This window comes from Neopelma chrysocephalum, unplaced genomic scaffold (assembly GCF_003984885.1).
Source record: "Neopelma chrysocephalum unplaced genomic scaffold, ASM398488v2 Primary Assembly neopelma1_129458, whole genome shotgun sequence".
NCBI classification, from domain to species: Eukaryota; Metazoa; Chordata; class Aves; order Passeriformes; family Pipridae; genus Neopelma; species Neopelma chrysocephalum.
The window spans coordinates 1-13,336 of NW_020930846.1; the positions used below are offsets into that span (position 1 = coordinate 1).

Sequence of the window (13,336 nt, forward strand, 5' to 3'; positions counted from 1 at the left end):
AGTATGTCCAAACAGGCAAAATCTGGTTGGTAACCTAGAACAGAAGAAAGGAGGAAATATTTTAAAAAAACCCCAAGCACTTAAAATACTGGTTTTTAAGATTTACAGTTATGTTATTGAGGAAACATCATAGTTGTGGTTACAGGAAACACTGAACAGTGCAGACTTAAACTGCTTTCAGTTACATTACTGTAAATGTACTACATAAGGGGCAAAGATAGTGATGCTACACTCTGCTACAGAAACAAGTGGATTGGTTTAAAAATTCCAGTAAAGTCCTATAAAGAAGGCAGATTTTGATATTCGGCTCTTTAAAGCAGTTGTAACAGTGTGTCAGAGGAAAGGCTGTCTAGCTTCAAATCCTATTCCCCACAGCAGCTGGAAATGAACGCCTATTTAGTTTTAACTTTTTACGTGAGTCATTGTATACCTTTGGTTACCTCTTTCCCTTGTTAAAATTGGAATGAAAAAAGCAGCATGTGCTTCATACAATGTAACTGGAACTGCACATAGTGAATGTGTAGCTGCTACCAGGTTATCTGCACCTTCTATGTTTTCTTTCAGTTTAATGTGTAAGAAGTAAGCAAGTCTTTGAGGAAACACTATTTCAGTAAGTTTCAGCTGGACTTGAGTATATAGGTGCTCTGAAAAGAAATTCTTTCTCTTTTTTCTAAAACTGTTCTGCATTTGGGTTGGAAGGTGCTGTTTGCAGTTGCCACTAAAGCTCAGTGCTTGCCGAGGCAGTTTGGGTACACCTAGGTCAGGTGTCTGCTTTTAGATGCACATCATAAAATGAGCTTTTTCTGTAAGTTGGCTGTTTTGGGGAGGTCTCGCCCAGTAATTATGGGCTCTGCTGGGGGCGTCCATTCCTGATCGCTTGTCCTCTGCTTAAACAGAGACTAGAAAGGAACTGTATGAAATGCAGGAGGACAATAGTAGGTGGTCATCTTTTTACTTCTGAACAGGTGCTGGAGTGAGTTGCATGGTGAGCAGCTGGTTCACTGTATCTTTCTGTGTGACTTGTTTAGTTTCTCTGAACTTTAATTAGAATTTCTAAGTGTTTGACTTAAAATTGTGTTATAGAATTAGCTCACTGGAGGTGAGTTTGGCTGAAATAACTATTATCTGTACTACGCTTATTTTTGAGTTAAGGATTCTTGTTGAAATCAGAATTAAGGCATTCTGTGATCCTTGTTGTGTATTTTATATAAGAGGTAAAACTTCCCTTTTTGATTAAAAAAGAATAGTAATAAAAAAGGAGGAGAAAATAAACCCTAATGACTTAAACCACAAATACCTTTTCTCAGAAGAAACCTTGGCTTCACACTGTGCTGGTAGATTCTGCCTTAACATTTGCTGCTGTGCAGCAGGAATTACTGTTCTTCATATTAGCTGTATGTGGGAGTACCAAACTTGTGTTTTCTAATTATACTGTTAGCTCCATGACTCAGCCACGTGTCAACTATGTCACCTTTTCCTGGGAAGTGTACTCCTGAAGCAGCCCGTGCTGAACAGAGGAGCAGAGCAAGAAAACTTGCAGTGCATGCATTTAAAAAAAAACCCCAACTTTTCTGAATGTGAACCTGACCTCCACAGTTTAATGAATGCATAAAACATTGCTGTAATGTAGGTAATAACTTTAACAGCTCATAAGGGGAAGGTTGTTTAGTTTTCTTATGATTTGCTATCTGTGTGTTACTGTCAGTGTAATCAGTTCCATGATAGGTATAAATAAATGTCAGTGTTGCCCCTCCTCTGGGGTTCTACCTTGGAGAGGAGCTAGCTGACCTGATTTTGCCAAAAATACCAGTCTCTTAAACAACTACCAAATAGTAGTTGTTTCAGAGTCCTAAGAATATGGGGTGTTTAATGTTTTGATCTTCTGCCAAAGAGGTGACTCCTTACTCTTTCCCAGAAGCATCTTAAACATGAGACTCTACATAAAACATATCTGTATTATTGAACACTTCATCTTCCCTTCAGTTATTGCTGTAAGGCTTAATGCTTTAAGCATTTTAATTATTACTTAAGAGAATAGTTACATACCTCTTCAATCGTTAGGTTTTTGTCTGGCCCCGTTAGATAAGGGGTGAGAAAAGACTCTGATGGCCTCATTGTGGCAAAAAATCCATTTGCACAGATGATCACCGTGGGATAAATCCAGCTGCGGCTTATGGCTTCCTTCCAGGAATCCATAGCCTACCTAAAAGAAAAAAAGGTGGCAAAGAAATGAATAGATGCTCTTCACAACTGGTAAAAATTCATCTGCAAGTTTACTTTTTAACTAAACCTATACTGCCGGCCTCTTAAGCGGGGGCTGTGATGGTGGCAGCCAGTTTAATTGGACGCTGGGGGACAGATGGCAATGTGATAGCCAAGGGCTGCCTGGGATGGTGACACAGAGGTCTTGCTGATGTGCAGATGTAACTGTACATCAATGATCTTGGGCTCTCCTGCACAGCAGTGGAGCTGCACACCTGGATCTCCCCGTGGGCAGGGATGCCTCTTGCAGTTACTCCTCAAGGTCCAGAGATTCCTTGCCACAACAGATCCTTAGTAAGTGACTAACAGTGTGCTCAGCTTTGAAATCCTGGCTGAGGACTGACTGCACATGTACAATCCTTTAGACATAGGCAGTTGACCAAATCTGGGACTAGCAGTGGGTCTAGCTGCACCTTGACTCCTCTCTGCAAGGAGTTTAGAATTCTGTGACTTAACAAGAGGGTCTCTCCACCAGTTCTGTCTCACCTTGTCCTCTGTGCACTAAGTCAAGCCTACCTTGCTGTCGAGTCTTGTTAAACCACTGTCGCATTTACCGTTGAACTTTGATAGATCAGTAGAGGATATTGTTGTGTCTGTCTCAGGAGTGGAGTGACTCCAGCTGTGACACGACCCGAGCCAATATTTCTCTCACTGACCCTGCCTGAGGTCACAGATGCAGCCTATAAATGAATAACTCAGATCAAGGTGCGTTGGCCGTGGTAAACTCTGGTCTCTGTTATTGTCTGTCAAAGGTTGTTCTCAGTGATGTACTTAGGGCTGGGTGCACGTGCTGCAGGGGAAGAATGAAGTTCCATTACAGTTTCATTTCTGAATAAATAAGTGGGCAGACTGTGAGATTAAAGCTCATTCTCAGGGTGCTGTTGATTCACAGCCTGAGTGCCAAGTGGCACAATGACAGTGCAAGTGTTCTCGCAGACAAAAGAAGCCACCAGCCAGCTCAGCCCATTGCGAGCTCAGTTTCTTCAAAATGCTTTAACACTCATCATATTTCTTGCACTCCAGTCATTTGAGAGGGTAGAGAAAGATGCAGAAACCATCTGCTCATGGTACCTGCTCAGATTTTGAAAAGAGGAAACGTCACTTTTAGAAAGGATGATCAAAAGGAAAAGGAGGAGACCTTTCTTCACTGTAGTCAGTAAAAAAGTCTAAAGATATTTGTTTTTTTAAGCTTATATTACTTGTTTTGCATTAAAAAGTCAATTTCACTGATCCTGAAAACAAGTGAAATAAGAATGTTCTGAATCATAAGGGAATGAAAGCAAAGCACTAACTGATGTTTAATCATGCAGTTACAAGCTATTTCTTTTAAATAGTTGAATTCCGCTTTGTAGCAGGCACTTTTTCAAAAGTGCTTCTACTTGCACTGTAAGATTGTATTTTTTAAAACTTAGCATAAATAGTATGTTACAAAGACAGTATTTCTTGACCTCAGAGGAACGTTATGAAAACCAGCCCTAACCCTTGAAACCTGATTTTAAATGATTGCCTTTGTTATCATCTTTCTCTTACAAATCATTATATATAAAGTACAGCCTGTACTACCTTTAAATCAAGACCTAATTTGAAATGTTTTGATATGTTACCTTTTTGAAATAAAAATATATTAAATCCTGGGCTGATCAGTAACATCCGCATGAATGTTTTATCACCTCAAAATGCACTGAGCAAGTGAGTACCCACCACACTCCCAAATAACTCCAAAGGTGATGAATTACCTGTCAAACCTGTGGCCGTGGTGCATTTCTTGTGGATTCATGTGCAGTTCCTCCTAGGATGACTTTGTCTTGCAGAGGAGAAGTCAGAAACCACCCTCTAGGATTGGAGGTAGTAAGACATTTCTGTGTCTTTTTTTTCTGAAATGTCCCTTCTAAAATGTTACCAGAATTTAAATAATAATAATAATACTAACTCATCACAGCTTTTCTTGCTTGCAGAACTTGTCCATGAAGATTGCAAGGGAAGCATTCTCCTTTACAGGTTTTATCAGCAAACTGAGTTGTATTTTTATGATAAAGCTATAATACTCACAGTGGCTAATGATTAATAAAACCTGCTATGGCAAGAAAGCAATCAATGATTGCATTCTTTATGTTAATAAATACCTTTAAAAGCTCTGGTCTCTGATTCATGGATAAGACAGAGCACCAGTTCAGCACAGCTTGGGCTAACACTGGCCCTCCCCTGTGCATAGTGTAGTGGCCTCTGGGCTCGTGGGGTCTCTTCTGACCGTCCTGGCTTTGCTAGGGGTTGGGAGGTAGGACATGGAATGTCTCATACTATTAGTTGGCCAGGAATTACTTCTGTATAAGGACTGATCTGTCATATAAGGGCAAATGGACAATAGGACGAGCTTCTAAATCTGGCTTCTAAGCTAAAAAAGTCAAAACAGACCTGCTTTAGAGAAATGCTGTTGCTTTGTTTTCCTGTACCTATTTTTTTCAGACTGGACTCCCTCTGTCCTCCGAGGTTCACTAGAGGATGGAGTGACCCCTGAGGCCGGTGGTGGGATGTGTGTTGGCACTGGCAGTGGGTGCTGTGGCCCTGGCACAGGAGGGGCCCCTTTGTGAGCTCGGCAGGGCCTGGTCCGGTTCTGCAGGTTTGGAAGGTTCTCTCAGTGCTCAAGTGTGTTGTTCAACCAGGCAGGCAAGTGCTCGGGGGGGCCAGGTTTGTCTCTGCACTTCCTTCTTTTTCCTTACCGAGAGCTTCTGAGGAAGGGAAGGAGCCCTGGGGAAGGTACTGGGTGGGTGTGCTGCCTGCTGGAAGGGGGCTCCTGGCTGGCGCTTCTCTGGTGGCCCTGGGTAGTGGCTGGGCAATACCGGCATGCTTTGAATCCAAAGATACTCTGTTCCTTCCTTGTTTGCCCAAATTGGCCTTACCAGCTTGCTGGACTGTGTCTTCACATAAGACTTAGGCCCAAACCCACTAATGTTTCAAAGCCAGTGTTGTATTTCGAGGGGGTTGTAGTTATGGGGAGCAACGAGCCCGTCTCTGGAGTTTCATGTTTACATGGAATCCTTTAACATGCTGGAAGAAAGATCAGCACTTAATACTAAAAGTTGCAAGGAGAGGTGGATGTGTTGAGTTTCCTTTTCCTGCAGAATTAGATAGCCTGTGGTTCCAGCCTTGCTTATAACCTGCCAAGCCTCAAGTATCTTCTCTCCAAAGAGTGTGTGTGTAGGTACACAAACGCACAGGTGGATGTGTGCGTCTTAATCTTTTAGATTAAATCTCTGATTGCTGGGTTGATTCTGGTTACCCTGTGTAATCAGAATTAATTTACCCTGTGAAAGTCCAGGGTAAGACAAGGCCTTGCCTTTCTCTTCTTAACAGTCCTAAGTACTGCCCTCTTCCTCCTCTGTTTTCCCCATAATGCTCCCCCCAACTTCCAAACTCAAAATCTTTTTTTTGGAAATTGGAGAGAATAGGATTAGATTTTTTTTTCTTTAAGATCTTAGCTGTTTTCTGAAGATGGGGCTCCCTACAGCTGCAAGCCAAATACACTGTGTCTGCTTGGTTTCTTTGCTCCTCAGAGACATCCCACAGAGAAAGCAGTGAGCTCTAATCAGAACATAAGAATTTTCATGGTTATTTCTACGAGTTTTTCTAGCTCCTTTCCTGCAGCCAACTACTGGCATTATTTTTTTAAGTAATAACAAAAAAGTTTCACATGTTGTTGATTCCTGTTGTCAGATGCTACATGGAAATATTTGTTAACTTTCTGTACCAAAGGCAGTTTGAGACCATGGCCATGGAGCTGAAAATATTAAGTTCTTCCTTTTTCATTTAAATACAAAGTCTCTTTAACTTCTAGTCAAGGACTGGCACCTACTTCTAAACTAAATGCCTCAAAAGAAGATTCCTACTCACAAGGAAGAATAGAATAAATTAGTCCTTGCTCTCCTGGACTCTGTCCCTCATTCTTCAGGCAGGAGTATCGTGCTCACAGTTCTGCAGTAATAAAAGATACTCACTGCTCAATGCAAACTGAATACATCTCCTGATTTTATGACTGTATTGATTAAATTGTTGTGCTTAGAGCCAGTTTACAATAGAGAATGTCTGCACAATGCACAACAGTAAACAAAAAGCCTAAAAAAACTAGCCAGGTTCATTTGGTCAGATCCTACTGATTCTTCTTGTGACTTGTAACAAATTGCTTCACTCCTGCCTGCCCTCACTTCTGGGCACTTTGTCTAGTTGCAATATGTGACTGGTATAAAAAGCAGATATGTTTGTACAAATGATAGCTTGTGTCTCTACAGGAAAAATATTATTCTGTAAATGCTAGATTTTTTTCTATTTTTATTACTTAGGTGTAGGGATTGGAGGCTAGAAGCAAACAGCAGTACAGAAATAACTTTAGCATATGGATATCAATCATATTAAATTAGGTATTCACCATGAAAACTCATTTATAGTCTCTTGTTTCTTCGCCTGGACTAACTGTCCTTTGTGTTGGACTAAATTAGCTGTAGGACTTGAAGTTTCTTGATAAATTCAGAGATGCTGACCCTGCCAAATTCTTGGCCAAGATCAGTGGATCTCCCTCACTTGGCATTCAAAAGCACACATGATGCTAGCTGTTTGTTTCAGTTATTAAATCTTCTTGGATATTCTTGTTAATCTGGAATTTTCCTGTGTGGAATCAGCCATATTTCTCCACAATGTACTTCTGTAGTTTTAGTCCATACTACTTAAGCCCCTTGATAGCCTTTTTTTCTTTTTTTGTTGAAATAGAAAGACAATCAGTCCTGAATTTAATTTTGCTGGGAGCACGAGGAAAGGAGAGGGGCTCTTTCATTTTGTTTGGACTTGGAAGTTTCTCGCTTCTCGGCAGAGATTTCTATGAAGTCAGTGAAGTGGTTGCAGCTTTCAAATGTGGGTCAAGTAACAACTGTGGCTTAGCAGTGTTGGAGTGAAACCCCTGGGATGGGATGTGCAAACCCTGCACGAGGCCCCTCTGGTGTGGGCTGTTCAATTAGGCAGGAGGAGCCTGTCAACCCATCTGCCTGCACTTGGGTAGGAAAGAATATAATGATGCAGACACAATCCTTTCTTCCTTGATTCAGAACAAGGGATGTGCAAGGGGGAGGCAGACCCTTCACCCACGTGCAGGAGCAAATGTGGTTGGAAGCAGCTTTGCCAGCACCACACACAGGAGCCAGAACAAGCAAGGCAGGATGAACTCTGATCTTTGCTATCGTGCACAGGGAGGAGATGAAAAAGGTTGTGCTTCTGTGTATAAATTACTGCTGTTAAGCTCTTTATAGGCAAGTAAATAAGAATCTAAAGCAATTTAGCTTTTATTCTTGGCACAGGGCTGTTATGTGAGCTCTGAGCTGGCATATGTTATGCTGAAGTGCTGCAATGATTCAGCGCAGCTTTCCAGGGCTGTGTTGAACGTTCTTCTTGCACTGCTGTTCCCTGCATGCTGCAGCCTGAGCTCTTCTCCCAGGAGGGTCTGGTCAAGGAGCCTGCTGTGTCAAATAGCCTGTGACAATCTGCTCTCTGGATTTGTGCTCAGCATGGTTCAGCTGCCCTTTGCAACATCTTCCTATTTTCCTTTTGCATTTGCTTGAGACAAGCACACAAATGCTTCTGATCATGAAAATCCCGTGTATGACTGCAAAGTAGCTGCCATAAATTAAAAACTGGGAGAGGGAGAGAAAAAGGCAGAAGAATTAATGAAAAATGCTTTAGGGAAATGCTGCTTCTTCTGGAGATGACAGACACTATGATTTTCTTTACCTGTGTTCTGGCACACTTTCTCTATGTTCAAGTTTTTGCTTTGTGATTTGCTTTTCCAGCAAACAGCAGATATTTGTGGAATGAAGAACTGCCCCTTGCTTCCATTCCTTATGCCTCTTAATAAACATCAGAGGGGGAGCAGGATAGGAACATAATTTTTTTTTCTATTAGTGCAAAATATAGAATTAGCTTCATTACCCACATAGTCATGAATAATGTAAGTGAAGAATCTGAGTTCATCCTTGTTTTGCTCTTACTTGCACATTTCAGTGCTGTCACCACACTGGTTTCCGTAAATAGACTGTGACTTTGTATCACTGTTTCCAACAGCAGTGGCAAGGCTATTTATGAGGTCCTACATAATCCTGTCTTTCATTTTAAAGTTTTATTTTTTAATGTTTGATTCAATCCTTATTCTTTTACAGTAACTTTTGCCCTCTCTGTGCAGAATATCTGAATAGCTTTAGTCTTCTTCAAATCCAAGGCAGTAGGAAGCTGCCCCAGCTGAGAGCCCATCTGAGAAAACGCAGAAGTCAGTACATCTCAGGTGACTTCAACATGGGTGGCATTGGGCTGGCTAAAGTCTCAGCCACTGTTGTGAGATAGGATATCCCATCCCAAATTAAGTGCCCAGGCTATGGGCAGAAGACTATTACACATGTTGAGATACAGACCAGGTTTGCTCCTGAGCTGGAATTAGAAGTCAGGTGTCCTTTTCACTTGAGCTGAAATAACTCCAATAATCTAGGCTGTGTCTCATGGTTTGAACACCACTGATAACGTGGTTATGTTGATTCTGCGTTTGACAAAACTAGTTTGAGTTTTTGGGGAGAGAGGATGTTATTCAGTGTCCCATCAATGACCAAAACTGGTCAGATAGCAGGGCCTGAATAATTATGTTCTGATGTATGTCCTTTTAAAAAGTCAAAGACCAGCATCTGTAATCCTAAATGCATTCAAAGGCAAAAGGGAAGAATTATGATTGACATGAGAGAAGAACAAGATGTGCAGATTTCTATAGAAGAAAGAGGGAATTAAGTTGTCCTTTGGCATAGGAATACCATTCTTGGTAAACTTTTGAAGTCAAACTGGCAAAGCAGTAAATAGAATATAAGGTAATAACACTTACCTGAGTCACTACGTCCAGCCCCAGGCCTCTCGAATCCACAACAACTACTGTAAGAATGGTCTGAATCACCAGGGCAATGAAGTTGTTGAATCCAAACATCAAAGCATAGCGTTCCATGCTCAGATTGATGGCAATCTGGAACCTAATGTGAGACTGGCAGGTCAGTGACTTTCCACTGGGTGAAAAGTTATTGCCCTCCAGTCAGTGAGTGAAGAGAAATAATTCATGGAGATGATACATCAAGGACAGAGTAAACAGTGTTTCATTTGTTTGTTTGCTTCCTTGCTTACTCAAAAAGCCTTGAGTACCATAGTGTATTTTGACGGTTTTTTTACTTGTCTGTGCTGCTTTTCCAAACCATACTATCAGGTGCTTGGTACAAGATCAGTTCTCTTTAACCCTTTGCTCCTTCTCAACCCCCACAGACTGTGCCAGGCAGGCTGTAAAGTCTCCATGGCTGGAGTCTTTCAGAGACTTGGCCAGGCAAAGCCAGGACCTGCTCTGGCCGTGGCAGCAGTTCTGCCCTGGCTGGGACGTCAGACCAGAAGGTCACTGTGGGTATCTTCCAACCAAATTTTCTGTGATGATGTGAGTCACTTTTTGCTTTGGGGCTTGACAGTGGAGGTAACATGCTGTTTATTTCTGTCAAGAGCCTGTAGATTTTACTTGCAATATCTTTTTTGACAATAGTTAGAAATCTTTCCCTGCAATATCTACCTGCAGAGTTTATATCTGAACAAAAGGGTATTATTCCATCAGGATTCACTTTCATTGATTTTAGCATGTTTTTTATGTGCAAGTTTTGACTCTTTTTGTTGTTGTTGTTTTTGGTTGGTTGGTTAGTTGGTTGATTTTTGTTTTGTTTTGGTAGAATATTTTGAAATAGTCCAGGTGTGATTTGCTATAATGTAGTAGCAATAAACAAAAATGAAAACAGAGTTCACTTGGCTTCCTTCGAGATAGGCATAATCTTGCCATGCATTATAATTTTAGCAGGTTTTTTAAAATGGTTTCTGACTAATTTTGGGTTTTGACATAAAATGCATCTGGTATTTCTGTTAATGAACTAGTGTGGTCTAAAGTCTAAAGACATTCCAAGCAACTAAATAACTGGAGTAATAACGTATTTATTGCACAGATTAGATATAATATTTGCTATTAATATTATTATTATTATAGCTTGGTCTCCTAAGAGATCTTGTCCAGTGTTCTCTTTTACTCCTTCTTTACATCCTAATATCTTTAAGGATTATGTGTATAAAATTACATTGGGAAATGCTCTGTGTCGAGTCTCTTCTTGAATTCATGCAGTTCATGGCATGCTAAAAGGTTTATCAGCAGGTGGTCTAGACATTATAGGATGGCTGTCAAGGTGTGTTTGTCCCTATTGTTCACTTTTTATCCTTCCTGCCAGAAAGAAGGAAAACAGCTTCTGCATTTTGCTGTTACCATTCCCTTTAGTACTAAAGTTACCTTGTACTTTGTTTAACTTCTGCCTAGTTAAATGTTCAATTTTATGGATATTCAAAAATTTTGATAATTTTTCTTTTGTGGTTGTTTAGAAGAACAAAAACAACATAATCAGACATTTAAGTGTCCTTGTGTTTACCTACACAGTTATGTCTAGCATTAGGTCCTCTTTCTCTGAGCGAAAGGAGGGATGCCCAAAGCAAACTTGAGGTAGGGTCAGCATTCTGTGCATAAAGGCAGCACTGTCAGGTTTTATACTTACGTTGCTATTGTCAGGAGGAGCATATAGCAGGCCTTGAAAATGAGATAGCCAGCATAACACACCCAGATGTTGGTAGAGAAGTGCATGAGAAACAGAGAACCAGCATCTACTGCAGAGAAGATCCCTAAAGCCAGTTCTCCAAAAAGGTCCCAGTTAATTTTCACATATTGTACTAGGAAAGATGTTACTGAGCCTAGAAAAAGAGAAAAATGTGTAAATGTTGTATGTGTTCCACAGCCTGTATCACCAAATCTTGCCACCCTCACGTGCCAAAAGGCAATGCCGAATAATGAAGCAGAGTAGTTCTGAAATTTGAAAGCATTTCTAATGACTTCTGCAGCCATGCAGATGACTGGTCACTTTTAGACAACTGCATAAATCAAGTCTCTGCCATTCTGTTCTCAGTGCTTTATTCCACTTGACAGGATAAACTGTAATGTAGAAGGATTGATTATTTGGGTGTCTGTACCCAGCATGTATCTCTAGGGAGAGAACTGGGAACACAGTTTGGAATTCAAAAAGTTCCTTCCAGCTTCTCCTAGCTTACTGCACACCGAGGCTAGTAAACCTGCTAATGTAACAATTTAGCTCTGTGCACCTCATAAAAGAGGTAAGCTGTCAAAAAAGTGAGGTATCAGGAGAGTATATCCAAGGAAATGAGAAAGGATAGGCACTGTTTGCTCTTGGTGGGCCTCCTAGAAGGTGCATCTGTTGCAAAGATAAGCCACCTGATTTAGTATCTTCTGTACTTCTACACGGAGAAACAGGCAATTCCATGACAAAGAGGAATTCGTCAAGGAGAAAAATATTCTAATTCATTATTCACTTGGTCTATTTAATTGCCTGCCTCGAGACAAGAGTAGTATCTATTTCTCCTTAATGACTGTAAGGGTAACCTGAATGACTAGGTGTGATGTAGACATGTTTTTTTCCCTGGTGGATCACACCCCAAAGTCTTGTGCAAGTTCTCTACAGCAGCACAGTGTGATTATGTGAAACCCTGCCAAGGCAGGGTGGTGTTCTCTGATGTTACCTTTTGATAACCTCACTTTGCTTGTGTGGTGTGAGCATCTGCTCCTGGTGCAAAAGTGGAATACTTAACATCAGTAGCATAAGGAATTCAATGGGGTCTTTTTCTGCAAATCTCTGCATCTTGCAATGACTAAAATTCTCCTTTTTCTCCAGCTGCACAAGAGTATTTCACTAGAAAAAGATCGTAATTAGAGGATTATGTTCTTTTTGTGTAAAATGTTTAGGAATAACTTCTTCCATCTGTGTAAGCTGATAGCATTGTTATGGGAACAGTGCCATACTGTTTTGGGGAAAAAAAAACACCCAATAGCCTCATCCAAAGACACATGAGTGCCTCTGAATGGATTTACCAACTGGATATAAAGCCTGTGTAACTTGCAAACTTTCTGCATACTGGTAAGACAGATTAGGTTATCTGGTCCTAAAGAAAAAGCAGCATAGCTCACATTTGAACTGTTGTAGATCAAAGAATGAGGTCTGGAAGGCACAGTGTGTGCAGTGGCTCCCTGGAGCGTCTGCAATAGAATGGCACTTAAAACTTTTGAGACTGCCTTTGTGATCAGTGTTTAGGCATTAACTTACTCAGAAAAGTTGCTAGTGCTTCGACAGCTCCATTGTACACTGCGGAGCTGTGAGAGGGGGCTCGGGAGTCCCACAGCACTTGGATATAATTCAGGACTTGGTTAAAGCCAGCTGTAGCCAGAGCCCACCACAGAGACCAGTAGAGAAGTTTCCTGGAGCTGTAGCAATCCCTCAGGTCCTTGCTCAGCTGCACCAGCACTCTGAGCATGTGATTGCAGGGCTTGGCATTCCCAGCCTGCTGTTGGGGTGTTGGATCCCTGCCAGCAGAGTCGGAGCTCGTGTCCTCTTGGCAGCTCGAGGGACGGTCAGAACCAGCCGGAGCCACAACTTTGTCAGGCCCTGGGAGAGATTCGGAGGCGTCTTTCCAGTGGAAGAACATGCTCTTCTGGGGCATAGGGAGGAAAAACACACACAGGAATGCCAGGGCCACAGAAGCCAAAGTAATGGCGTTGAGGTAGAAGTAGGACACATCTGCCAAGGACACCAGCAGCTGTCCCAGCACGGCGGCAACAGTGGCTGCCACCAGAGTGCTGCTCCTGCAGTAGCTCGTCACCCTCTGGTAGCGGTCGGTGCTGACCACACTGTAGATGTAGGCGTAATAGGCCACCTCAGCGGCCGTCACCATGCCGTAGAAGAATTCCACCACCTGCATGGCCAGCACTCCGTGTGCAAAGAGGAGCAGGAGCCAGGTGACGATGAGGCTGATGCCCTGGAGGAGGAGGACGGGCTTGTAGCGCAGGTAGTCTGTGAGCAGGAAGACTGGGAATAGGAGGGCGAGGTAGGAGTATGTCCAAACAGGCAAAATCTGGTTGGTAACCTAGAACAGAAGA

The 13,336-nt window shown here is 41.8% G+C and overlaps 1 protein-coding gene across 1 annotated transcript; it reads right to left on the reverse strand.

The window, feature by feature from the left end:
• On the reverse strand, positions 1-13,323 carry LOC113962238 (thiamine transporter 2-like; the record flags this gene model as incomplete). The annotated part of the gene is made up of 5 exons (XM_027673023.1): positions 1-34; positions 2,047-2,203; positions 9,161-9,302; positions 10,893-11,085; positions 12,507-13,323. Coding segments are annotated over 4 exons (1,305 nt in total), but the record flags the coding sequence as incomplete, so codon positions are not given.
• Between the last annotated feature and the right edge of the window lie 13 nt (positions 13,324-13,336).